This window comes from Epinephelus fuscoguttatus, linkage group LG18, assembly GCF_011397635.1.
Source record: "Epinephelus fuscoguttatus linkage group LG18, E.fuscoguttatus.final_Chr_v1".
In the NCBI taxonomy this organism is placed as follows: Eukaryota; Metazoa; Chordata; class Actinopteri; order Perciformes; family Serranidae; genus Epinephelus; species Epinephelus fuscoguttatus.
This window is the reverse complement of record NC_064769.1, coordinates 28,365,622-28,393,537: the sequence shown is the minus strand read 5'-3', so window position 1 is coordinate 28,393,537 and position 27,916 is coordinate 28,365,622. Positions and strand designations below refer to the sequence as shown.

The 27,916-nt window shown below is 41.1% G+C and overlaps 1 protein-coding gene across 1 annotated transcript in view; it reads left to right on the top strand.

Moving 5' to 3' along the window:
* The first annotated feature begins 6,314 nt into the window (after positions 1 to 6,314).
* npr2 (natriuretic peptide receptor 2) overlaps positions 6,315 to 27,916 on the top strand; it is a 113,715-nt gene continuing 92,113 nt past the window's right edge. The window contains exons 1-2 of the mRNA XM_049603967.1: positions 6,315 to 6,492; positions 21,361 to 22,437. Of these exons, the coding sequence (XP_049459924.1) occupies positions 21,741 to 22,437 (697 nt within the window). The 5' untranslated portion in view covers positions 6,315 to 6,492; positions 21,361 to 21,740. The remainder of the gene's footprint in view (positions 6,493 to 21,360; positions 22,438 to 27,916) is intronic.

Below are 27,916 nucleotides of genomic sequence, written 5' to 3'. Positions count from 1 at the left end.
TTTGATAGGTAAGGATCTATTTAATCCAAAAGGGGTCATAAATAGTTTTAAAACAGTACTACTGAAATTCAAACATTAAGAATGGGAAATGGCACGTTTTCATATAATGACCCTATTAGCTAGGTTAACTGGCTTCGGCAGGAGTACCCAAACTCCTTTAACGTTACCCAGGTGAAAGTATCGACAACACAATCTAAAACGCATCACTTGGAAGTAAATGCGCAGCATATTACCGGTAAAAAAAAAAGTATCTAAAAATTATAGGCATGAAAAAGAGTTTCTCCAGAGTTTTAACTTATTTATTACTGGCTCGTTAACTAACGTTAACGGTAGTAGACAGTTGGTGACTCTTGAACAGTGCCTCTTACTGTAACAACTTGGTGTTATTTGCATTTAAAAGCTGCTTCTGAAACTTCTGAAAGCAGCTAGAAGATAAATGTAGTGGACTGTAACAACACCACCTCCCTTTGAATAGTAAACAATATCTTATAATGTAGATACTGAGGTCAAGAGACAGTAAAAATACAGGTGTAGTTTATGTAATGTTACTTGGTGACATTTACTTTTGCCTGTGTAGAATCTCCACTTACGTACTTTTATGTCCCACAAGGTGTTTGCAAGTCCTTACAGTTTTAAATATCAGGCTGTATAAGTCATTACATTGTCTTAAATAAGTTTTTACTCGTACTCATCATCCTCCGCTTATCCGGGTCCAGGTCACGGGGGCAGCAGCCTCAGCAAAGAAGCAGGGGCTGCGTCCGAAAGGCCCACTGGCATGCTGTATACTACTACTACGAACTACCACTAGATACTACTCGTACCTACTAATTAGTATGTACACTTCTGTGTCCTGTGCTGGTTTAATTTCGCCAGGCTACAGCTGTTTTTGTAAATTGTGTGTGTGGTTGGATAATTATAAAGTAATAAATCCTTTCAATTAAAAAAATCCTGTTGTGTTTTCAGTTACTGTATTATATCACAAATATCCTTTAATTTTATTAAATTGTAAATGTATATGAATGATCAGTGGAATATCCCGAAATGAAATCCCTGAGAAATTACCTTCGCTTCTATATATAAAAAACAAAAAACAATTTTACAGTAGACTCTCATTGTCTATTCTGAACACTATGATACTTAAGATACACACAGAGCCTCATGAAAAACTACTGTGTGTATACACATCAAGTATGTATATTCAAGCACTAAAATCTAATTGATCACTATTTAAAATATGCAGTGTTGCTGTAGTGTTGTGACTACATATTTACTATACAAGCAAGTAGTAAAATCTCTACATAATCAGTACTTAAATGCCTGTGTAATGAAGCAGTAGTGTTTTAACAGCTCCCTCACTACTCTGCTTGGTTACTACTGGAAACACTACTGTTTTACTACAAAACTCTACCGGTGTGTCATGAGTAGTGTATAAACTACAGATTTACTACACAATTACTACAGGTGACTACACAGCCACTACTACATGAATAGGTTTTGTGTAGTAATTTAATAGCAGTTTTTCATGAGGGAAACAAGTTGGGTCCATTCGGACATACTAAAAGATTGGTGGGAAAGCACCACATCTGCTGGCTTGACTGAGGTACTGCACCAAAATCTGAACGCACCTGTGACTATTGAAATTGCCCAAAAATGAAGCTGGCCACTCTTTATCCACCAGCAACATGTCTGCAAGCTCTCTCATGCTTCTCAACATGCAAACTGCAAGGCGTAGGCGAGCTTTTGCACATAATTAATTCACTGCCACAGTAAGCAATGACATGACATGACATGACATGCCACACTCAAAAACTTAAACTTTGCACTTTGAAGATTCTTTATATTGTTTTTTAAATAATCCAACCTGTTATGGTGATGACAACCATCATCACTTCTCATAAGTGTCACAACGCTAACATCATGTGTCAATCAAGTGATTAGTTCATTGAATATCAATATCTAGATACAGCATTTCCACCAGCACATTCTGTGATGTGTGTAGGCTGAGTCACTTTGAACACCTGTCACCTCACACAGTACAATGACATCCAATAACACTGCTCTGCCATGATGTACTTTCATTATGTCAAACTTAATCATCATTTATTTTAACAGTACTAGTATTTATTATTATCATTACTTATTTTATTATTGTTGTTTGTTGTTGTCGTTTGAATGTCAAACGACTTAATAACTTAATACTTAATACTTAATACCCGTATAAAACAGACCGCTTTGTTCATAATCATAATAGCAGAAATACATTTTGACCAATGAAAACTGTGTGTGTTGATAATTGTGCAACTACACTGAACAAAAATATAAACGCACCACTTTTGTTTTTGGGTCAGAAAACCAGTCAGTATCTGGTGTGACCACCATTTGCCTCACACAGTGCAACGCATCTCCTTCACATAGAGTTGATCAGGTTGTTGATTGTGGCCTGTGGAATGTTGGTCCACTCCTCTTCAATGGCTGCGCGCAGTTGCTGGATATTGGCAGGAACTGGAACATGCTGTCGTATACGCCGATCCAGAGCATCCCAAACATGCTCAATGGGTGACATGTCCGGTGAGTATGCTGGCCATGCAAGAACTGGGATGTTTTCAGCTTCCAGGAATTGTGTACAGATCCTTGCAACATGGGGCCGTGCATTATCATGCTGCAACATGAGGTGATGGTCGTGGATGAATGGCACAACAATGGGCCTCAGGATCTCGTCACGATATCTCTGTACATTCAAAATGCCATCAATAAAATGCACCTGTGTTCGTTGTCCATAACATACGCCTGCCCATACCATAACCCCACCGCCACCATGGGCCACTCGATCCACAGCGTTGACATCAGCAACCCCCCCCCCACGATGCCACACATGCTGTCTGCCATCTGCCCTGAACAGTGAAAACTGGGATTCATCCATGAAGAGAACACCTCTCCAACGTGCCAGACGCCATTGAATGTGAGCATTTGCCCACTCAAGTTGGTTACGACAACGAACTGCAGTCAGGTCGAGACCCGATGAGGACGACGCATGCAGATGAGCTTCCCTGAGACGGTTTCTGACAGTTTGTGCAGAAATTCTTTGGTTATGCAAACCGATTGTTGCAGCAGCTGTCCAGGTGGCTGGTCTCAGACGATCTTGGAGGTGAACATGCTGGATGTGGAGGTCCTGGGCTGGTGTGGTTACACGTGGTCTGTGGTTGTGAGGCCGGTTGGATGTACTGCCAAACTGTCTGAAACGCCTTTGAAGACGGCTTATGGTAGAGAAATGAACATTCAATTCACAGGCAACAGCTCTGGTGGACATTCCTGCAGTCAGCATGCCAATTGCACGCTCCCTCAAAACTTGCGACATCTGTGGCATTGTGTTGTGTGATAAAACTGCACATTTCAGAGTGGCCTTTTATTGTAGCCAGCCTAAGGCACACCTGTGCAATATTCATGCTGTCTAATCAGCATCTTGATATGCCACACCTGTGAGGTGGGATGGATTATCTCGGCAAAGGAGAAGTGCTCACTAACACAGATTTAGACAGATTTGTGAACAATATTTGTGAGGAAATGGTCTTTAGTGTGGATAGAAAATGTTTTAGATCTTTGAGTTCAGCTCATGAAAAATGGGAGCAAAAACAAAAGTGGTGCGTTTATATTTTTGTTCAGTGTATATATATATGTGTGTGTATATATATATATATATATATATATAAATAGATAGATAGATAGATAGATAGATAGATATACATATATAAGTAATGTAACAAAGTGTGCATGTAGTTGTATTGATGTACTGCTGCCATTGCTCCGCCATGATGTTTTGAATCTTGCCTGGCAGCGACCACGCTGCATTTAAATAGGAGACTGATGAGGGCGGTAACATGCCGTGCAACGTCTACAATGAAGAAGAAGACGAAGAAGGGGTGGGCGATATATATCGTTAACGATAATATCGTCAGTTGTTTTAACGATTTGCAAATTTACGTTATCGAGTATGCAAATGACTTCACAAAAACAACTGAAAACACACGTCGAAAGGTTGAAACCCCACACATTCACCGAACAAGAGTTACGTAACTTGCGTGTAGCAGCACGCCGCAGTACGCCTAGGTGGTCACATGATCTCTCACTGGCACCTTCCCGGCAGGTCAGCCTGCTGCTAAACAAACATTAGCGATACAACATGGCAACACCGCCCACGGATGCTCCAGCAGCTTCGAAAGACATAGGTCAACTGTAGTGATAGGTTCCAGCCTGTCAGGCTAAAGTTCGCAGTACCGCCGGAAGACCGTCTACGGAGCTACCTAGCCTAGCCACAGTTAGCTGAACGAAGCGGCAACATGGCACAGTTTCAAGACTCCCCGCCGGTAAAGTTCACCTTCAAGGCTGAAGACTGGCCTAAATGGATTAAACGCTTCGACAGATTCTGCATTGCTTCTGGATTGGAGACGCAAGCAGAAGAGAATCGCAGGAATGTGATCTTTGAGAGAGCAAAGTTTAATCAGTGGCATCAAGAAACGGGCGAGACGGCCGACAGTTTGATTACGGCGCTGCACTGCCTGGCAGAGCACTGACTGCGGTTACGGGGCTCTACATGATAAGATGGTGAGGGTCAGGCTTGTGGTGAGTCTGCGGGACAAACGCCTATCAGAACAGTTGCTAATGGACCCGGAATTGACGCTACAAAAGGCCGTCACCAGAGTCAAACAGAGAGAGCAGGTAAAAAAGCAGCAAGAAATGTTAAGAACATTTTTCCCTTAATATCATTCATGAGAAATAATTAATGAGCTATAACTCAGGCTCTTAAAAACACATGTTTAGAAGAATATTGTCTAATTATCGTTATCTTCAAAATTCTCCAAAATATCGAGATATTATTTTTTGTCCATATCGCACACCCCTAAAGAAGAAGCCCGTGGTGCATTTTGGGTAAGTAGTAGCCCTGCAGTATGCTCTGCCATCATACTACAATGTAGGCGTGTTTAGTAGGGGTGGTAGCATACTGCTCCTCCCGACTACGGTTTCGGATATACTACATACTAATTGGGTCAACTACAATCCATACTACTTGGCCTTTCGGACACAGCCCCGGACAGTCCTCTCCCCAGCCACTTCCGTCAGCTCTTCCGCAGGAACCCCGAGGCGTTCCTAGGCCAGCCGGGTGATGTAGTCCCTCCAGCGTGTCCTGGGGCGGCCCCAAGGTCTCCTCCCGGTTGGACATGCCCGAAACACCTCCCAAGGGAGGCGTCCGGAAGGCATCCTTATCAGATGCCCGAACCACCTCAACTGGCTCCTCTTGATGTGGAGGAGCAGCGGCTCTACTCCGGAGGTCCAAGCTCCTCACCCTATCCCTAAGGCTAACCCTGCGGAGGAAACTCATTTTGGCTGCTTGTACTCGCGATCTCGTTCTTTCAGTCACTACCCAGAGCTCGTGACCATTATTATTTTTAATTCAAATTACATAATTCATCTGATTTCCTAAAGCCAACCTAACCTGATATCATTCATACTCTAAAGACACACACAAGCAGTGCCAACATATGCTACCTTGACCTAACATGCCAGAGGCTGTTCACCTTGGAGACCTGCTGCGGATATAAGTTAAAATTATTGCATATAAAATAAATAACTTAATAAAGTTATTGCACACGATACAAGTATAAATATTAAATATTACCGGCTGCGTGATTTCAGTGCAGCGTTCAGTGTAGTAATGGCTTTGGGGTAAAAACTGTTCAGCAGTCTGCTGATGCGTGTTGTAATTGTCTGATAACGTCTGCCTAAGGTCAGAAGGTCAAACAGATGGTGGGCAGGGTGAGATGAGTCCTTCAGGATGTTTATTTTCTGGAGGCAGCGGGAGGTGAAAAATAAAATAGATACTTTATGCTTAGGCAGCATTACCGCTCAGCTACTGAGTCTGCAAATATACCTGGAAATATGTGGAGTGTGTTAATCTCTTTAGAGCCCAGATTTATGATCACTTGTACGTTTGTCTTCCTCATCTCCATTTCAATCTTAGACACACGTTAGGATGGAGGCGTTCTGACCAGTTAGTGTTTTCACTCAGTTTCTTTTGTTAGCCCTCATCAAGTGCTGCATGCTACACGTCAATAAAATATTAGTAACATGTAACAAGTACAGTCAACATACAATACAAATGCACCACAAATACAGCTTGAAATACACTTTACATTTAAGCAAAGGGGATATAAACATCATTAACATGTGCTTGTGTTTGGTTGCCTGTCTTGTCAAAGTGTCAAGACAAGTCATTTCTGTGTGTGTGTGTGTGTGTGTGCGCGCGCACTCAGGTCCGGAGGCCAAGAGGATGAAGAAAGGTGAGTTTAAACCGAAGACGAAGGAGCTGACGGAGGAGGAGCTGAAGAAGAACAGGCAGCAGAGGAAGAAGGATCTGAAGAGGAGCAAACAGTAGGCGGAGAGGAAGGACATGTTCCAGATCATCTGTCAGTGCAAACAAGTGTGGGGAGACCTCAGGAGGTACACACGCATGCACGCACACACACACAAGCAGAAATTGAGAGTTGAACCCCTTAACTCTGATATTCTATTTTCACGTCTTCAGGTTGAACTGAAATGCTTCACTACAGATCACATACAGTATGTACAGTACAGCTAGCCCCACGTACATGCAAACTCACAAAAAAATAACTAATAATGATAAACAGTGTCACAGAATATCTTGTTCTGAAGATGACGAGCATCTGAAAAATGCCAAGGGTCGGTTTATGCTCAATCAGAAGTCGTTTGCATTGCATGTTGTTTCACCTTTTCTGAAATAAAGAATATATTTCTAGTTGTTCTAGTTTTTCTAGTTTTAGGTCACTAAAACAAAGACACTCCCTCTAAGGTGCAGATTTTTCAAAACTCAGGTTACTTTGTATTTGTGTGGACAAGGAAAAGGGAGCATCTGGGGAACAATGACGCCATGTGCTATAAATAACAACAGCAATGCCGGGCTACTGGTTTCCCATAGTAGACCCATAGACTTTTTGACAAGAGAACCAGCGCGACACTAACTTCTGCATGGGCCTTAAGAAAAATGTCATCCCTGGAGCGCTCTATAAATTCCCATGCTTGCTGCTTAGAGTAATCACAGTCCATGGCACAGTCTCTCCCCCTCTCAGGACACAGGAGATGAGACACAGCTCGCCGCAATATGGGAGTTTAGTTGTAGTAAGTCTCTGTTGTTACGATGATGTTTTTTGGATTGGACATGAAAGAAAGCTCTCATTAGGTTTAAAATGTTTTGTTGAGGATTTTATTATTGAATCAAATTTAGGAAAGTTGAATCCCAAATGACAAATACCCTCATACTATTAAAAAACAACAACTAAAACTAATACAGAAACTAATAAAAACTAGACTTAAATGTTACATTTTTAAGCAATAAAAACTAAACTTAAACCAAAACCCAATCTGAAAACTAACTGGTACATAACTGAATAAAATCAAAATTTAAAATGAAATAAAATAAAAAACTACTGAAAAATACAAAACTCCTGGAACAAACACACTTCTTTACTTCAAGGAAAATAAATCAACTGTGTTCATATATCCAGTCAATAAATTATTTTACAGGACTCAATCATGTGTCTCTTTTCATCTACATATTTACTGTACACACAGCAACAGTATGGTAAAAAAAGAAAGAAATAATCTCCCTAGTGATGAATTAGAAAAATGATCAAAACCTAACTCTACTCTTCTGAATACAATGCGAGAAGACAAGTAATCAACTAGTCAGCTGTGATTAACAGAAGAACACTTGCAGTGCTGCTCAGTGAAGCCCTAACAAACAAACAAACAAACGGCAGAAAATATGACAGCAACAATGCAAATATGGAAATTTAGCACAACTATATACACCAAACAAAAGGTCACATTTTTCTGTGGATGAATGTCCATTTTGAGCTGAGTCAACCTTTATCTAATTTGCAAAAGCCCACTCTGTTTGCTGATCTAAACAACTGTTGTTTGGAGGGAAAACCCCCGCATCAACTCTTGCCTGCTTGACTTCCCAAAATTCAGCTGTAGATCTAGAATAGCAAACACTGAGTCCAGCGTAGAGAGGCTCAGTGAATGTGGTCTGGACTTTGTGGATTGGTGTGATAGTTTCAGAGACGCTGTAGAAGGACAGAATACCTGCCTTGTAATTTAGAAACACTCCTACTCTGGAGGACAGAGGTTTTGTGATGGTAGTTTTGCTACCGTTATGTTTGAAATCGTAAGTCATATGCATACTTTTCTTCACACAGTCTAATGTCCAAGACTTGTCATTTTCTCCAAACCTACTTTCATCTCCTGTTCTGGCAATGGTCTTGTATGCGACTGCTACTGAAACTCCTAAACCACTCCACTCCACTTCCCAGTACTGACGTCCACCCGTCAGACTTTTTTTTACACAGAACCTGAGACCTGCTCATAAATCTGTCTTGATTGATTGGGATATGACTGTTCATCTCTCATCAGTGTTGCTTTTCGGTTCTCTTTAGATAAAACCAGTTGCATGCTTGCTGTGTTTGGATCAAGTTCGAACCGATTCTTGTGAACTGCATATTATGATAATTCAGCTCTCGTCTGGGGATTTTAAGGAAGTAAAACATCCACTTCAGTCACTGTCTTTGAGATCTTGTTCCATTCCTTGTTACAAGTGTCCTTTAGTTTTTTTCCGGCTTCTGACACAGTTGCAGTCACATCCTCAAAGTGTCGCACAGGACGGATTTTGATGCTGGATGACTCCTTAAAGTTGGTAAGGTTTGGCAGTGAGGGGTAGCTCCGCAGAAACTGGGTGTAATTCTCTGTTTGTACGAGCTTCTGCAGCTGATTGCATCCTTGCCTCAGTTCAGTGATCTCCTGCTGCAGCTTCTCCTGAAGCTCTTTGACCCGACTGACTTCACTCTTCTGCCGGGATCTGATCCGTTGCTTCATATCTGTCCTTTTTTTCTCAATAAGTTGGACTAGCTCTGTGGACATCTTCTCACTGTCCTCCACAGCTTTATCAGCAGAGCGGTTGATAGCCTCCAGCTCCTGCTGAAGCACCGTCACATCTTTCTCTCTGTTCTGGATTCTCGGAGGGATGTGTTGCCATCTCATGCTGAGCTGTTGCTGCTTTTTCCTCATTTCTGCTGCAGCTGAGACTGTGTTATGGCCTTTATGTTCATCCAAGGAGCACAGATAACAGATACACTGCTGATCAGTGCGGCAGAAAATCTTAATCACCTCATTGTGACGAGTACAGATGTTCTCCTGAAGTTCCTTCGAGGGGTCGACCAGCTTGTGTTTCTTTAATGGAACAACTTCATAGTGAGGCTGGAGGTGCTGCTTACAGGCAGAAACCAGACACTGCAGACAGGACTTGACAGCTTTCCGCTTTCTCCCAGTGCAGAAATCACATCCCACATCTTCAGGTCTGGCAGAGTGATCAGCTGGAGCAGCTTGGAGTCCTGTCGTCTTCTGTTCCTCCACTAAATCTGCTAACATGGTGTTTTTCACCAGAGCAGGCCTCGGTACAAAGGTCCGTCTGCACTGAGGACAGCTGTGGATTTGCCTTTGATCCTCTTTATCCCAGTGGCTTTTAATACAGCTCATACAGTAGCTGTGTCCACAGGCAATAGTCACCGGATCCTTCAATAGATCCAGACAGATCGAACAGCAGAGTTTTCTCGGGCTAATCTGATCTCCTTGCTGTGCCATTTTACTTCTCACTGATAATGAATATTGTGGAGCTTTTGAACAAAGAGGGAGTGGTTTATTGCTTCATTCCTGAAAGAGGAGTGCTTAGAAACAACCTGTTTGTGTTCATCCCCTAAAGGATGAAAACACTATCTTGAGTTTTTAATTAATTCCTAAGAAAAGCAGTTTGAGCTTTAGTTGTAATCCAGTTTCTTACATGAAGATCAGAGATACAAACTGGACAAGACAACCAAAATATTAAGTGCTCTAAACTGACCCTACCTGCAAAGATAATAATAAACATGCCTTGCTTTCCTTGGAAGTCCACAGCTGTCTTCTGTGTCCTGCTGACCAGATCAGTTGGTTTTACAAACCTTTATTTTATTTTTTGTAATTAGTATTCACTACCCACAGCTCCTTTCTCAGTTTTTGCTTTCTTTTGAAATAAGATCTTTCCATGAAGTGACTCTTCCAAGTTTTTTTTGCATCATCATTCTTATGAACAATCACAAACATGTTTGGGCAATCAAAATAATTAAGACCTGACTTGACTTCATTCATGAAACAAAGTTGTTATGGTATTTCACAACACACACTTGGCCTCAGGGCATGATGAAAAACCGTTGTTGTAATGAACAGCGATTGAGCAATCCGAGGAGTGGTTTCTATTCAGTATTTTTAGGTCATCACAGAAGTCAACATTGCCCGGTTACCTGAACCAGTGGGATTTTCCTCTTGGGTTATTAGACTTTTGCAAAAAACATTGTGACGTTGGCCCTAAAAGGATCTATAAGATGTCTCGGGTTTCGAGTAGCAATATCTCTGCCTCCCTTGTTGATAGGAGCTTAAATTCTGTCTGCATTTCAGTTGGGGTCAATGCATAATGTTTGTCTAGTTCAGCTATTGACTATAGTAGCTCTTGTTTTTTTCTCTCTTTACTTGTTAATAATTAAGCGGACAAGAGTTAAGCAGGATTTATACTTATAACGCTATGCCGTAGCCTACGCACGCTGCCTACACTGTTGTGAGCATTTATACTTGTGCGGTGGTGTGTCTGTGTCACTCTGCAGTTACACCTCCATAACACTAGTTGGCAGCGGGGTTTCTGTGAAGTGCTGTAAAGTTTAGATGACTCAAACACACATTAAACACACATTAAACATGGCTTAATAGAGACAATTTCAAACACGAGTACACAAATCAGCTTCACTATAACTTGCAGCATTCACGTGTCTTTATCTGGACACATTTTCCCCACAAATACAACATGCTAATGTTTTTAGCACAAGCCTATGGCATTTTACATTGTATAAATTAGCCTAGCAGCTAGCGGACTTTTCCTCTTCTCATATGAAGCCAGGGACAACAGCAACATTTAACAAAGGTAACGTTACAAAATCCGGCTCCATTACAACTCACAAGTTTCACTGACAAAACAACTGTCTGATAATAAACATGTTTTCCAAACAAATACAACATGCTAACGTTATTAGCACAAGCCTATAACATTTTACATTGTATAAATTAGCCTAGCATTGAGCGAGGATTTCCTCTGCTCATATGAAGCCAGGATAAATCGCACACAAGACTTAAAATGCTATTTTGGGGAGGCTTTATTGTCTTTAACAATTTATTTTTTCTTATGTTTAAAATTAAAGTAAATTAAAGGTTTGTTTCAGCTGACAAAAATAGACAGGTCTACTTTGCCAAAATGTTACATTTATGGGGAGTTGCATGTCAGCCTACGGTGTAGGCTACGGCGTAGGCTCTACATTGATGCAGAGCCTACGCTGTAGGTATGGTGTTGATTCAACGCAGAAGTAAAAATTCCACGTAAGTTTCTTGAGGCTGCTAGACATTAACTAAAAGCAAGAAAAGAGATCACATTACTCCACATTTAGCATCTCTACATATGTTGACTGTTTCTTTTTAAGATCAGTTTTAAACTTGATGATGAGAGGAAAAGTGACGAGGAGGCTTCACACTTTACAGAGCTGCGTTCAGTAAAGACAAAATAAAAACACCCTCATCTTCTAAGGCTGTTGATTATGAACAAACAGTAGTCAAAAACAAGTATTTTTTAAACTTAAAAACAACAATAACTCCTGACAAAGTGCTATTAGTGAGCGTTACCTCTCACCTTACAGTAACTGTGTAGGTGTTTTGGTCCCCGCCTAATTAGCTCCTGATCTGCCGGGTGAGTTTTGTGCTTTAAGCTCTTTCTGCTGGCTCTTCTCCACCTGCAACTGCTTGATGCGCTCCTGCAGCCTGTTAAACTCTGTCACATCGAGCACTAATGCTTGGCTCAGGTCAGACGGCACTGAACCGTTAGTGACAAGCTCAATCTGTTGACGACAGAGGAGGTGGAGGGAAGAGGAGAGTAATTGCAGGAGATGAGAAGATGGAAAATTTTAATGAGTGGAGACAGAATTTTTTAGGATTAATAAACTTAAAGCCTGTGTTTTTATCAAAGGGACACAAGCAGAGTATGTCTACAGAAGTCTAGGGCCACCAATCCATCCATCCATTTTAAACTGCTTACCCGAAGCAGAGCAAAGCACCCCAGACATCCCTCTCCCCAGCAACACTTTCCAGCTCCTCCTGAGGAACCCTGAGGTGTTCCCAGACCAGATGTGCTCTGGGTCTGCCCCGGGGCCTCCTACCAGTGGAATGTGCTTTGAACACCTCTAACAGGAGGCACCCAGAAGGCATCCTGATCAGATGCCCTGAACCACCTCAACAAACCCTTTTCAACACAAAGGAGCAGTGGCTCTACTCCGGGCTCCCTCTGGATGTCCAAGCTCCTCACCCTATCTCTAAGGCTGAGCCCAGCCACCCCACGGAGGAAACTCATTTTGGCTGCTTGTATCCGCGACCTCATACTTTCGGTCACTACCCAGAGATCCTGACCATAGGTGAGGGTTGGGATGTAATCAAATTCAAAGTTCATTTTTCATTTCTGTGCACATTAAATTAAAAAAAAAAGAAAAGTAGGACTCTAAATCCATAAAGATCATGAAATGAAATCTGAAATTGACTTTTCATTTTCAAATTGAAGAAGAAACAAAACTAAAACTTAAAATATATCTGTAACAGAGCACCAGAGTTTTTACCTGGTGCAGTCTGAGAGGAACCACCACATCCAGTTCATTCATTTTCTGCTGTTTCTCCCTGTTGATCAACTCCAAGTCTTCCTCTGCTGCCTTCCGACTGCTCTGCACTGATTTCTCCTGCAGAGCCAAGCAAAAAAGACACACGCACACACACAGGATCAGGAAGTGAGTAACAAAAAGACAGCATGGTAATAGATAGTGACATAAAGATAAAAAGCAACAGTTAACTTTTTACGGCGCGTGCGCAACGTCGGCCGGATGGGTGGTGAGTAGCTCCGAACATGCACTGATCTAAAACTAATTTAAACTACCAACTAAACAAAAATCGACTAAAGAACCCTAATGTAAACTTTCTCTAAATATCTGGGCTATTTTTACTAAACGAAAAAAGCAGTTTAAGACACACAATAAGCTTCAGATATCGAGAGATCACTCAAACAAAGGTGAACACGTGGAAAAAGGATTAAACCGGAGGTGAGCAAGCAGATATGCATTAATCAAAACTACCAATCAAACAAATAATCAACTTTAGAACCCTAATTTAAACTCGTTCTAAATACTCGGACTATTTTTACTACATAAAAAAAGTAGTTTTAGTAACACAATAAGCTTCAGATATTGAGAGATCACTCAAACAAAGGGACAATAAACACGTGGAAAAACAAACAAATGGATTAAACTGGAGGTGAGCAAGCAGACATGCATTAATTAAAACTACCAACAAAGAATCGATTTCAGAACCTTTATATAAACTTTCTCTAAATACTTGGGCTATTTTACTAAATAAAAAAGTGGATTAAGTCACACAATAAGCTTCAAATATTTAGAGATCATTCAAACATAGGAGTAATGAACACACGGAAAAACAAACATATGGATCAACTCGGAGGTGAGCAAGGAGACATGCACGCAAAACTAGACAAAATTCTAGAAACAAATGAAGAAACTAAAACCATACTGCAAGCGATACAAAAAAGACTAGATTCTACAGATAGCGCAATCTGGACTTTAACAACAGATATGCATGAGCAGGGAGTGCAAGTGAACAAGCACAAGGAAAAGATTAAACATCTAGAAATAAAACTTGAGGCAGCAATGGATGAAATAGATCAGTTGGAAAACAGATCTAGACGTGACAACCTGTTAATCCTAAATCTCCCGGAGGGGCTAGAAGGAGAAGATATGATTGCTTGTGTGGTAAACTTAATATCAGACAAATTAAAGTTAAAGCTGTCCAAGCGTGATGTCCAGACAGCGCACAGAGTGGGGCTCAAAAATGTAAACGCAAGGTATCCAAGAATGGTGGCAATTAAGCTTTCAAACTACCAAACAAAAGTAGAAATACTTCAAGTACAGGGAAAACATGAGAAGACAGATGACCAGGATCAAATTAGATTTGTGTAAGACTACTCAGCAAGGCTCAGGAAAATCCGAAAGGAATATTATCTTATCAGGAAGAAACTGAACGAGGCAAATTTGAAGTCACAGTTGAGATTCCCAGCAACACTGTGGGTCTGGAAGAACGAAAAAAAAATACGTGTATAAATCACCTGAAGAACTACAAAAAAATCTGGATGTGCTACTGGCCTGAATAAAGTTCGCCAAAAACTCTGATAAGAAAAGGATAAATTGATTAAAATATATTCAATGATTTGTGGCCGAGGTCATGTGGATTGGGGAGGATGAGAGGGAGCAGGAGGAGAAGAAAAGAGTTTGCTTTGAAGGTTCAGAGTAAAGACTAGTGAGTTTTTGTTTTGTTTTTTTCCCTAAAAAAAAAAATAGGCTAAGTAAATAAATAAAATTAAACTTAAAAAAAGCGTCTGCTACTGCCTTCCTTTTCTTCTTTATAAGCCTACTTTATGAGAAATAAAATATGAAATTAATTGAATCTAGGAAGTAAACAGTTTTTTACGTTTAGCATGACTTAATAGGCCTATTGACTTTAAGTAAAATGTTACAATAGCAGCAGGGGGGTGCGATGGGAGGAGAGACAGAGGAGAGAAGGGGGAATGAGAGGAAAGAGGGGAGAAAAAGGAGGCGTGGAGGAGACACTTAAGCTATAACCTGTCTGTTCAAGCGGCCTAGGCTAAAAGAATGTGACCTATCTGGCTTCCTTATTGATACACTGGCCGTAATACGCGGACCCAGCAGTGCGACCTGGTTTTGACGATGACTATATGCAATGACGAAGTGAGTCATAGAATATGGAGAAGAATTCATGACAAGGTATATGTCAGATCCAGAGACGGGTTTGTCCTCAAAACATGCTGCTAATAAACAAAGGCGACAACTTAACAGGACCATATACCCACTTCAATCCAATCTTGCATGCAGCATGTAGAGTGGTGAGGGATACGATCCAATGATGGGCAAGGTCCTCTATCATGCTTCCTACGAAGATGAAGGGACAACCTAAGGCAGGACGGTTCAACCACTCTTAACCAGTCAAATGGAAGCCACAGATACAGATAAAAGGAAGAAGAATACTGGTAAAGTAGCCTAATGACTCACATCAAAATTCCATCCCCTTTATGCATCTCTCCCCAGGGCTCTCCTCTCTATACCTCCCCTGATGCACTCTGAGACAACTAGCAGATATGGGGTAAACATTTAAATTGTATACATATATATATATATATATATATATATATATATATGTATGTGTGTGTGTGTGTGTGTGTGTGTGTGTGTGTTCTCTCCAAAACTGGCATATTAAATTGATATTAAAACACTTTAAAACGTACACCTCAGGAGTTCTTACCTGTCAGGATCTTTCGGGAAACGCCAGGTGCGGGGTGTTCCACTGATAGTTGTTGCAGTTAATTGCACTACACTGTTTTCTTTTACTTTTTTTCTCCTCTCTCCTTGACATCTTGCATGTTGTCTGGGCGCAACAGTACAAGCTCATCAGTCCAAAATGGCGGCAGCGCCCCTAGTGGCTGTTGGCAAGAGATAAGATACACCTTTATTGATCCCATAATTGAGAAATTCCAGTGTTACAGCAGTCAAGGAAAAATTCAACAGTTTTTTTTTTTCTCAAAAACTTTATTGAGAATTGCTGGCACATACAGATATGTATAAAAACAATACAAGTATGCTGCTGCAACCTTGAACACAACATAACGCGAAGGTGCGCTGAACAGACAAAAAATGACAGATATAAAACAAATCACTTGCAATCAAAAGTAAACAAGAAAGACATGAGAGGTGAAGAAGACGGAAAAAAAGGTTGGGGGGGGTACGAGAGTATGGCAGTCATTTCACGTAAACACTTTATAAGTACAGCATATATTAAAGGTTCTGGTAGCTTTTTTGTTCTGTGAGGGGGAGATTGTTGATATATACTGTTCCATTTCTTTTATAAACACAGAGGAATTTGGTTTTTTGTTTGTGAATTTACACTTGTGTATGTGAAACTTAGCCAACAGTAGAATTAGATTAATAAGAAAGAAAGCGTTCTCATCTTTACTTCTGTAGTCACAACAGCCAGATAAAACGTTTTTATAGTATAAGACAAAATCTGGGAAAATACTAATAATTATGAATTTATTAATCTCATTCCACAGTTCACGAGTAAATTCACAATACCAAAATAAATGAGAGCATGTTTCGGGAAGAGATTCGCAGAAGGAGCATTTTACATTAATGCCATTCTTCAGTTTTTGTAAAATGTGTTTGACTGGATAGAATCTATGGATCAGCTGAAATTTGCTTTACCTTATTAGTTAGAAGAAACTTCTGTGGTAAAGACCAGACTTTTTTCCAGTTGATACTACTAACAAAATTGCTCCAGTAAAATGTTGCTGTAGGAACAGAAACCAATTCCTCCTGAAACAAGGCTCTTATTTTAGAATTAATACTTCTGTTAAGAGAAAAGCAAACTTTACCCAGTGAAGTTTCTAATGGATCGGGGGGGTGACAATGACAGGGGTGGAGAGTGGTCAGCATTCTTAAACAACATACAAAAACCAGATGGGATTGCATCAAAAACTATTGAAAATTCTTTTTGAGTTACAGGTATATTGTACCGGGCGAGAAATTCAGAGTAGTTGTACAGAAGTAAAATAGTGACTTATGTTTGTACAAAATACTACAGTTGTTCCAAATATAACATTTCTCTGGAGAAAAGTTGTGCTTGTAAATCAGCGCCCATGCTAATTGTACCTGCTGATGAAAGTTGGAGAGTTTAAGCGGGATTTTCTGAATACTATAATTACAAAGCAGAATGAATTTTAGGCCACCTAGATGAGAAAAGACATGGTGAGAGATAAAGTTCCAGATAGAGGTTGGGTTTTTTAAATATTGTTTAATCTAGTTTATTTTAAACGTATTATTGAGAGAGCTGAAGTCTATAAAATTTAGTCCACCTTTGTCATATGCATTTAAAACAATAGATTTTCGCATGTAGTGTGTTTTGTTTTTCCATAAGAAGTTACTGAGCATCCTATCAACAGATTTACATATGGAATTATTAACAAACAATGACTGAGCAGCATGGGTTGGGCGCGAAATGCCTTCTGCCTTAGTGAGCAGAACTCTGCCCTTCAGAGACAAGTCTCTTCGTAGCCAGTGATTGAGGACTTTTTTTGGGTCTTTTCAATAATTGGAGTAAAATTTGAGGTTCCTCTGAGCTTCTTATCTTTAACAATTTGAACACCAAGATATGTGACAGAATCTTTCATCGGAATGTGAAAAATTTAGGACACTGTACAGTTATTTACTGGTAATAGTTCACATTTGTTAAGATTAAGATAGAGCCCAGACGCTTTGGAGAAGGACTGGATAATTTTGACTGCGACTGACACTTGAGAAGTATCCTTAAGAAGTAAGGCTGTATCATCTGCCAGCTGGCTGATAATTATTTCCCTATTGGCGATAGTAATGCCTTTTAAAGGGATGGCTTTAATCTGTAAATTAAGAAGTTGTGCAGCTAGAAGGAAGAGGTATACAGACAGAGGACACCCTTGACGAACGCCACGTTTTAAAGGAAATCTTGGAGAAGTGCTGTAACTTCGTTTAATAGAGCTATTTCCATTTATGTATAATGTTTTAACTGCTTTACAAAAGAAATTGACAAAACCGAATTTGCTTAGAGCCACCATCATAAAATCATGCTCTAAGGAATCAAAAGCTTTATAAAAGTCTAAGAAAAGAATAAAACTGTCATCTTGAATAAGATCTGAGTAATCTAATACATCTAAAACTAACCTTACATTATTAGAAATATGTCTGTTTTGCATAAAACCTGACTGACATTCATCTATTACGGTATCTAGTACAGATTTCAGCCTGTTAGATAGTACAAGTGCAAAAATTTTGTAATCATTATTTAATAAGGATATTGGGCGCCAGTTATCTAATATGAGATGATCCTTCTTAGGTTTAGGAATGAGGTTGATAAGACCTTGACATAATGTAGGAGGGAGTGAACCTCTGTCTGTACTTTCTGCATATACTTCTTTTAGAAATGGGGCTAAACGTTCACAGAACTGCTTATAAAATTCGGCCGTAAAGCCATCTGTTCCATGTGATTTATTGACTTTTAAATGGTTTATAGCGTCAGTGATTTCATTCAATGTAATAGGGCGGTCGCAAAAAATACTATCTGCTTCACTCAGCTGATTAATATTAGGAATAGAATCAAAAAAGTCAGAGCTAGATTGATGGCAGTACTTGCAGCGATCGTTTTTATCAACAACCACACCTAAATAAGTGAGCGTGCTTAGCCTACAGAAAAACGTCATCCCCGTTGGTGCTTACCGACGTCACCGCGCAGTGCATTATGGGGCGGGCCGTTGATCCCTTTGCGTGTAATGTTTTTGTACTGAGAGGGAGTATAGGGGGTTTAATGCCATCTAGTGGTGAGGTTGCAGTTTGCGTGTAGGAGTACTGACGCGAAACACAAATAGCCACTTCTGTTTACGTTTGTCTCTTCAAGGCTACTGTAGAAACAAAATGGCGAACTCTGCAGATCACCGCTCCTTACATACATACACTAAGGTAACGAAAACACACCCATTTTTATTTTCAGGTGATTATAAACTAATTAAAACAAAATTATTATGAATATTACATACAATTTCTGCTAATATATGCCATTAAATAATACACACTGGACCTTTAGGTGTGACATTTCATGGTCAGGTAACGGCTTGGCTAGTTGAAGCAGCTAATACAGAACACACCAGCATAAATTATATTCACACTTTTACTGTCTTTAATTAACTCATTAACTCTTTAAACACTTTGGAGTGACAACACTGAGTGATGTGTACACTAACTGACAGCTGTAGGTGTGACAAATGACGGCAGCAGCAGGAGTTAACATGAGACATGCTGCCTGATTGGATTCACCTGTGCTTAATTGAGGGGAGGGGTCACCTGTGTTGAAAGCACAGGTTTGTGAGCTACTAATTAGTTCACACTGGAAGATGTTGAGACTTCAGAGACCACGCTGCTCATAAAATAAAAGGAACACTTAATTATCACGGTGAAACACCAAGTCAGTTAAACTTCAGGGATATCAGTCTGTCCATTTAGGGAGCACAGGTGATTGTGAATCAGTTTCAGCTGCTTTGGTGCAAATGAAAGTGACAACAGGTGCAGTGAGGCAAAAGCCAACCTTCTAAAAGGTAATGGTTTTACATGTGGTGGCCACAGACAGTTGCTCTCTCCTTATCCTTCCTGACTGACTCTTCTCTAGTTTGGTGTTCTGCTAGTGTCTTTGTCACTACTAGCAGCAGGAGGCAGCACCTGCAGCTTAATCAGGTTGCACAGGTAGTCCAGCTCCTCCAGGATGGCACATCCATATGGAAGGTTTGCTGTGTCTCCCAGAACAGTCTCAAGAGCATGGAGGAGATACCAGGACACTGGCCGTTACACTATAAGAGTTGGACAGGGCCGTAGAAGGGCATCAACCCAGCAGCAGGACCAGTATGTGCTCCTTTCTGGGAGCAGGAACAGGAGGAGCACTGCCAGAACCCTCCAGCAGGCTACTGGTGTGCATGCTTCTGACCACACTGTCAGAAACAGACTCCATGAGGGTGGCTTGAGGGCCCAACGTCTTCTATTGGGACCTGTGCTCACAGCCCAGCACCGTGCAGCTCCGTCAGAGAACACCCGAATTGCCAAGTCTACCTCTGGTGCCCCGTTCACAGATGAGAGCACATCCACACTGAGCACATGTGACTGGCGTGAAAGAGTCTGGAGATGACGTGGTGAACGTTCTGCTGCCTGTAACATCAACCAGCATGACTGGTTTGGTGGTGGGTCAGTGATGGTCTGGGGAGGCATATCCTTGGAGGGTCACACATACCTCCAGGTCATAGCCAAGGGTACTTTGACTGCTGTTCAATGCCGGGATGAAATCCTCAGAGTGATTGTCAGACCGTACGCTGGTGCAGTGGGCCCCGGGTTCCTCCTGTTGCAAGACAATGCCCGGCCTCATGTGGCCAGAGTGTGTAGGCAGTTCCTGGATGATGAAGGCATTGATAACACTGAGTGGCCTTCTTGTTCCCTTGTTAATTTATGATCCCATTTGTTTTAATAATTCAATCCCAACCCCTAACAATTTTGTCTCAAAAACTTTAAATGGCAACATCAAAGATTTTTAACTCAATATACCCATCAGTTTCTTTTCAATGTCCCAAAAACATGTAGTTTTCTTGATATTGAGACAATTTATTGACATCAAATTAGATTTGAAAGATTTTCCACTATCTTTAAATAGCTCCTCAGAGCAAAATAAGTTTTTATTGTACAATAAATAAAATAATAATGACAAATTTTAACAAACCAGTAACATTGCAAATATCATTTATGTAAAGGTCAAACATCAAAGTAAACTTAAACCTTTTTGGGTGGAGAGGGAACTTTAATTTTCCCCTGAACCATGATCCAAGGCGAGTCCAGCAGGGGGAGCACTTCAGTGACTTTGATTGATAAGCTGTCATGGGTATCAATCAAATTAATCAATCAGTCTTCAGCACCATCAGCAGGCAGCCGCTTATTTAATACAGCAGCTGACATCTGCTAAAACCTATGAAATCAACTGAAAGCTGCACGCGCGTGGGGCCATTAAATAACCATCAATCACTCAGCAGTAATTACGCACTGGAGACTGTAACAACTGTGGGGCTGCTGTGTGAAATGGCCGGCAGGGGGCGACACACGCCCGTTTTAAGGGCTTTATGTATACACTGCAAAAAAAGAGTGGGTCTAAGGAATATTTTAACATATAATTCAATCAATCACACTTTGCTTTACAGTCAGAGTTTTCCTTAAAGGTGAACAACTTGGCTTCATGTGCACACCTGTTACGCTTTTTTGCTGATGCAGTTTCATTTGTGATTTTTTTTTCTTGAAGCATAAAAATTAGTCAGAATCTGTTTTATTATGTAAGAAGGGAGAATAAAACTCATCTCTCATATGATAATAAAATACACATCTACACTGAAATGATTTAATTCCATTTGAAGCACACTAAGGAACATGTTTACCTGAGCAATTATCATTTTAACGCCAGTGGTCAACTGATTAATGAGGTGGACTTTTCTTGCAGTGTGTGACGTGTGGGGGCCGAGCAGAGGGCTGCACTGATTTAAGTTGCAGTCATCTGGATGGATGTTATCACTCTCCGAGACACTGACAGTGTGAGGACCACGCTGCGCTGGAGAAGTCGCGTTGGGAAGTACACGAACTTCATTTAACGTGGATTTACGCAGCGGAGACGCATGGCACCGCCGGGCTGGCACCACAGGATGATACCTTTACCGACTTTATTTTACGTTTGAGAACGAGAGAAGGAAACGGGGAGCGAGGGAGACGGATACTTATGGTGTGGTGTCAGGGTGCCTCAGCCGGCCGTGTCTCCTCTCCAAGCGGTGCGCTCTCCGTGGCCGTACTTTCCTCTGTGGGACTTCCGAGCGGCTGGGACGCGAGATGGGATACGGAGGCGCGCTGGGATGCTGCCTGCTCGCTGCGCTGTCCTGTTGCCTCCTCCCCGGCTGCAGAGGTAACATAACCGTGGCGGTGATGCTCCCGGACAACCACCACAAGTACCCGTGGGCTCTGCCGCGCGTCCTCCCGGCCATCCTCATGGCGCACGAGGACCTGCACGGCAAACACGGGCTGCTGCTCGGCCGCTTCATCAACATCTTGAACTACAGCACCGAGGACCCCATCGCGGGCTCGTGCGCCGAGAGCAGGGCGCAGGTTGTAGCCGTGGACGCCAAGCTTTACATCCGCCCGGACGCTTTCTTCGGGCCCGGGTGCGTGTACCCGCTCGCCTCCGTGGGGCGCTTCGCGTCCCACTGGAAACTCCCGCTGATCACCGCCGGAGGACCCGCGTACGGCTTCGACAAACGAGAGGAATACCGGACCATCGTGCGCAGCGGGCCGTCCACCACCAAGCTGGGGGACTTCACCAACGTCCTGCACACGCACTTCAACTGGACGTCCCGGGCCGTGGTGATCTTCCACGACCTGCGCCACGACGACCGGCCGCACTACTTTCTCTCGGAGGGGATCTACCTGAACCTGAAGGAGGAGATGAACATCACGGTGGAGGCCCAGCCGTACGAGGACGACTTCAAGTACTACAAGGATCTTATTAGTTTCATGAAGGAGCGCGGGAGAAGTAAGTCCATGCTGCAGGAAAAGGTGTGATTGAGTGTGAAAGTTTGAAATCCACGAGCATAGCGCAGTTGAACAAATATCCAGACTTGTAGTGTCCTAGATATCACCTCCAAAACAACTTTAACTGTATTTGATCTACATTTTATAAAAACAAATCCTTTAGTGTCCTTTGCGCCTTATCTTTGACGCATGTGCCTTTATCTCGACATAGAGCAGATCACCAGCTGGTTACTATAAAGATAATGTCCGCGGATTGGAAAGGAAATTCCCTCTAACAGGATCATCTGGGAAACTGTTTGGTAAAATTATCTCCCGCCTGCAGGCAGATTTATATCTCCTCTTTTGCGGAAACTGTGCGCTAAACTGCGAGGGAGGCAAAAACAGCTGATAAAAATATGTCTATTTAACTTGTTTTAAAAAATGCTGCAATAACAGATTCCTCTCTTCAACAGTGAGGTCACACTGAAGTTTCTCCCAGCAGATACAAACAGAGGTGGACTGGAATAGGTGCAGGGAAAAGCCTGTTAATTCCGGGAGTTATTACAGAGGAATGTTTAGGCTGTGGGCTGTCTGCTGCTGGTTTATTGCCTGCAGGATGACCACCACCTGCGCTCTTTAAAGGCAGAGACAGACGCAGAGGGTTGTGATTGAATGGGTGCCCTCTCAGCCTAAACATGCCTTGTTATGTGTGGCTTCTTGCTGCTGGTGTTCATTCACTTGTAATGAGGAGCTCATTCCAGTCCACACAAGTTTAGGTTTTAAATTCAAGTGGAGATGCCATCCTTAGATATAAAATCAGGTGGCTAAATGTGAGGGAAATGTGTGTAAAATGATGCACAAGACATCTAGAATATTTCTGTTTGTTGCCATAAAAACATGGAGGCTTGAATATTTCACTCAAGTGGAAACACACATCTTCAATTCAGAGCTGGAACAAGATGACACACACTATATATGCTCTCAGCAGTGTGGCATAAGATGATTTTCTGCCCTTAATGCTGCTTATAACAAAAGCAAGGGAGCTAAATGGTTAATAGAATTAATTATGAAATATCTGATCAAGTTGCAAAACACTCATTTTCTTTTTCACCGGCGTAGATCGCTGCTGTGTTGGCGATCAGGCGTAAATCACACAGCAGAGTGGCTGTTAATCACTCGTCACTGTTCTCGCTTTAAGTTTAATTAACTGGAAACATTGTGAGGCTTACTTCATCATTACTGCTGTTGTGAAAAGTTGATTGTGGGACTGAGAGGCTGGATTATGGCTCGTGCAGCTGTACATGTGTTTGAGGAGAGACAGAGATCAGCTGTAAGAACACAGAGGGAAGTAATGGCATATTCCTGCACACCAACATTTAGCTGTAGCTCTTGGCTTTTTTAATAGTAAATAACAGTAACAACCTTTGGGTTTTCCAGGTGTGTATAAACGCCTGTCCTGTCTTGTCCTTACTTTATAGTAATATTGTAGTTATAGGCGTAATAATTCATTAAAGTCACAGTTTAATATTAGATAAATTACCTGTATTTGCTTGCTTTCCAAAACTTATATGAGAAGATCAGTTCCATGTCTGTGTCAGGAGGCAATTAGCTTAGCATTAGCACAAAGACTGGAGGCAGGGAAAACCATAGACATATTAAGGTCCATGTAGACGTTATAATGACTGTGTCAGACTGTCACAGCGACATGTCAACATCACTGCCATATTGGAGGGGGCAAGAATTGCCTGTTGAGAAATGCAAGTAACTGGGGTGCTGCGATTTCTCTGGATTTCAGCGAGTTGTTTTTATATTCCTAAGTTTAGTTGGAAGAGTGAGTACCAGTGAGTATGCTATAGATATAGCTAACTTTTTTCCCCTAATACATGGAGATCATAAAATCAGTAAAATTGGATGAGAAATGTTACGGTAATGTGCTATTTATCCAGAAAAAAATACAGCTACCCCTGGTTACTTGTATTTGTTTACGGGAAAGTCTTGCCCTCTCCAAAATGGTGGCAGTGTTTACGTGCAATCCAGCAGCCAATGAGGCATCAGCATCTATGTGGGGCAGGGATTGACAACGGTTACTGTCAAACGAGCAATATTTAGCCAAAAAAAGAAAAAGAAAACAGCCTTTTAAGTTGAATCTAGCCTATCAACATTACTAATAAATTTACATGAGCATTTGTTAATATGTTTCAGCACAAGGTGGCAAGATTGCAGTGGGCAATTTATGATTATATGGTACTTTAACTTTGCAGTGTTGCAGATGAAAGCAACATAATTGGTGAAGAATCATTTAGGCCTATAATAATGAACAGAAATTAAAATGTTAAAAAAAAGAATGGTTATTCATCACCATCTAATTTTTTTGTCAAAGCCATAGGGAGCCATTAGAGAGGGGCTACAGAGCCACATGTGACTCTGGAACCACAGGTTGCTTACTCCTGAGATGGGGAAAACATCTTTGCTCAAAGTAAAAAACATACACCTGTACAGCTCATTAATCAACATGTTGTATCTTGTTTGTTTGGGCTATACAAGAACACTAAAGTAAAAAATCTCAGTGTGTTGTTTTGGTGGCAGTTATGTGGTGGAAATATTTCCTGATGAACAACAGCCGGACTCAGTGACAGCATGCAGCTTCCTCAAGTCTTGTCATAGTGAGGTTGCCAGGTGTGGTACCATCATGCTTGTACAGAGATGAAAACCAAAAGCGCAGTTCTCGACTGTATCTGGCAGCCCACACTGCAGCCAGAGATGCTGCATGGAAGTACTTGTCAGATGGATAAATCAACCTGGTGTCACAGAAATATGTGAAATGACTATGACCTCTTATCGCATTACATGAAATTTCATGCCGGCACAATGGAAACTAGTAGTAACACACATTCTCTGGTTCAGTGGTGTCATGCAATGGGCACAGGTATATGTTACCACCCCATAGGTGCTATATAGAGCAAGAAAGTTTGCTTCAGGAAGAAGGTTGGGATGATGGATGGGTTACACAAACACTGGACTTCACCTTGGAGACCGTTGTTCATGTCCTGTGTGAAGCTTAAGGTTAATGCTTCTTTTAACTCAATATACTTAAGTGCTTTATGTAGTTACATCACGTTGCATGATGTACTTATGTCACTTTATGTTGTATTTAGGTCTTGCATGTAACAAACAGTTATTTCAACCAAAAAACAGTCTTTTTCTAAACCTAAGGAAGTAGTTTTGCTGCCTTAACCCAACTGTGTCACCACCATGTAATTTCTACACAATATGTGCCTCCACTATGTAATGCAGTGTTAAGAGATCATGGTCACCTTATATATTTCTGTGAAAACACGTTGAGATAAACTGTTTTTTTGTCAAAAGATAGTTCTCTGTAACTCCCAGTAAAACTGCAAATAGGATTTTATATTTCTGTTCATGTATAGAGGCAAACAACATATTCAGTATTTACTAGGGCTGCCCCCTTATAGTCAACCAAATGTTAGTCAGCAAGATTTCATTGGTCACTTCGTCACAGAAAAGAACAAAAAACCAACAACATGAAACACTATTAGGAGCTGTGCTCTGTCAAAATAAATCAAAACCTATATGACTTGCCCATGTGGGAATTTAAATTGGAAGGACAGACACAGGAAGTGGCCACGCTCAGCAGTCAGACAGGAGTCACATTCATTTCCAGGGCTGGTACCTGCGGTTATTCCACAGGCTAGTTAATAACATGTCGGGCAGGAAATCCAAAGTGTGGGATCATTTTGAGAAGGTGAAGGACGAACCCAAGGTGATATGTAAACTCATCTTCATTGGTCGACTACAAACATGAGGTATCATCTGAAACATGGAAGTAGCTACATGCCCATTAGCCCACAGCGTCATTAACAGGCGGCTCGCTCAGTGTGTGACGTGCACTTGTAGATAAAATATAGGCCTATATTAATGAAGGTTCATTAGTACGGTTTGTATTTCTCTGTAATGTAGCACAGTGTTAACAATGTTACTGTTACTATTCTTTCTCACACCTTCAACTCAAACTGTTGTGTTGCCCCGCCCAAAATATATCATTTAATAATTACGTTAACATTGTAAAAATGCGGGTGACTAGTCTACTATTGGCCCTAAATGACGACTATTGGTCGACTAGGAAAATTCTTAGTCGAGGGCAGCCTTAGTATTTACCATTTTAATGAGTTTCAGAGGTGTTCGAAAGTCATATCTTTGAACTTTGGGGTGACCCAGGCTAAGTGCTTTACTGTGTTTTCTTTCCACACTTGATGCTAGGCTAACTGCTCTCGCTCTGTAACACACACAAGATTTCTTGACTTATATTCCTTTAAGTCAAAGAGATTTTTCACAACCTGGCAACCCCAAAACTGTTGTTATTAATGTTTTAAACAAATCTGTTAGACAATGATTTTTTAAAAACCACTAATAAAGCCATTGGCTACACCTTTAAACGTCTTTTGAAAAAGAGTGTTTTACTAGAAATTCGTTTCCATATTCCAAAATGCTGCTTTGGATCAGAAATGTGTTTGCAGCAATGAAACGATTTTTAAAACAAGTACTACTATTATGGAAAAGACATGTAAGTAAATCTTCCTCTCAGTTTTCACTGAAGTAAAGGTAAACAAAAAGGGGCGCCTAAAAGAAACAAAATCCCCAAACTGAAGATAAGGATCAATAAAATAGTTGGACGAAAAATAATCAAATTCTGGGGATTTCCATGCTTTCAGAGCAGTCAGAGGTATTACATGCTCCTCTGAGACTGTCCTCTCAAGAAAAAACTATAGCATCAGTTTTGTGCCTGAACCGAACCAAACCTTAAACAGAGAGCGGCCATATCAGAAACACTAACATTAATGTTTTGTTAATGGTTATTTGTGACAGTTTTGGAAGGCACTGACAAACAAAGGCTTCCTGCGAACAGGGACGTCAAAACACTTGTGTGAGTTTTTTTGGAGGGAGATTCCAAGTGACACATTTTGTCCTTTATTTTGGAGAACATCTCCAGGTTCGGATAGTTCTCTGAAACACTTGAGATGATGTTTTAAAGTCACTGCGTCTTACGTTGTGTCTTTGCAACCATCAGGTGAAAGTACAATATTTCCCTGTGAGTTGTGTCAGTTTGAGTACAAGTGCTTCCCACCTTTTCTTGTTGTTACACACAGTTATGTCAATTTAGTATTTTTCTCTAATTGGCATGTTCTTTAGAATGAATATTGCATTGATGTGTTGCAAAATGTGTTTCTCCCGATACTCCTGGCAACATTTGGAGGGAATCATATCTGGAACCAGCTCAACATCTTGGAGCGAAGTTTGCTTTCAACCAGTAAATCTTGGAATATTATGGTCTCTGGCACTGTGAAACAAACAAGAGTTTTAAAACAATCTGTTGTTACAGTAACGGCATCAACAAACAATGGAATAAACACAGCGTAAAGGTAATTAAAGGGCGGTGTGGCAGCAAGGGAAAGAGGTGAAAGGTGCAAGCCGCCAAACACCCC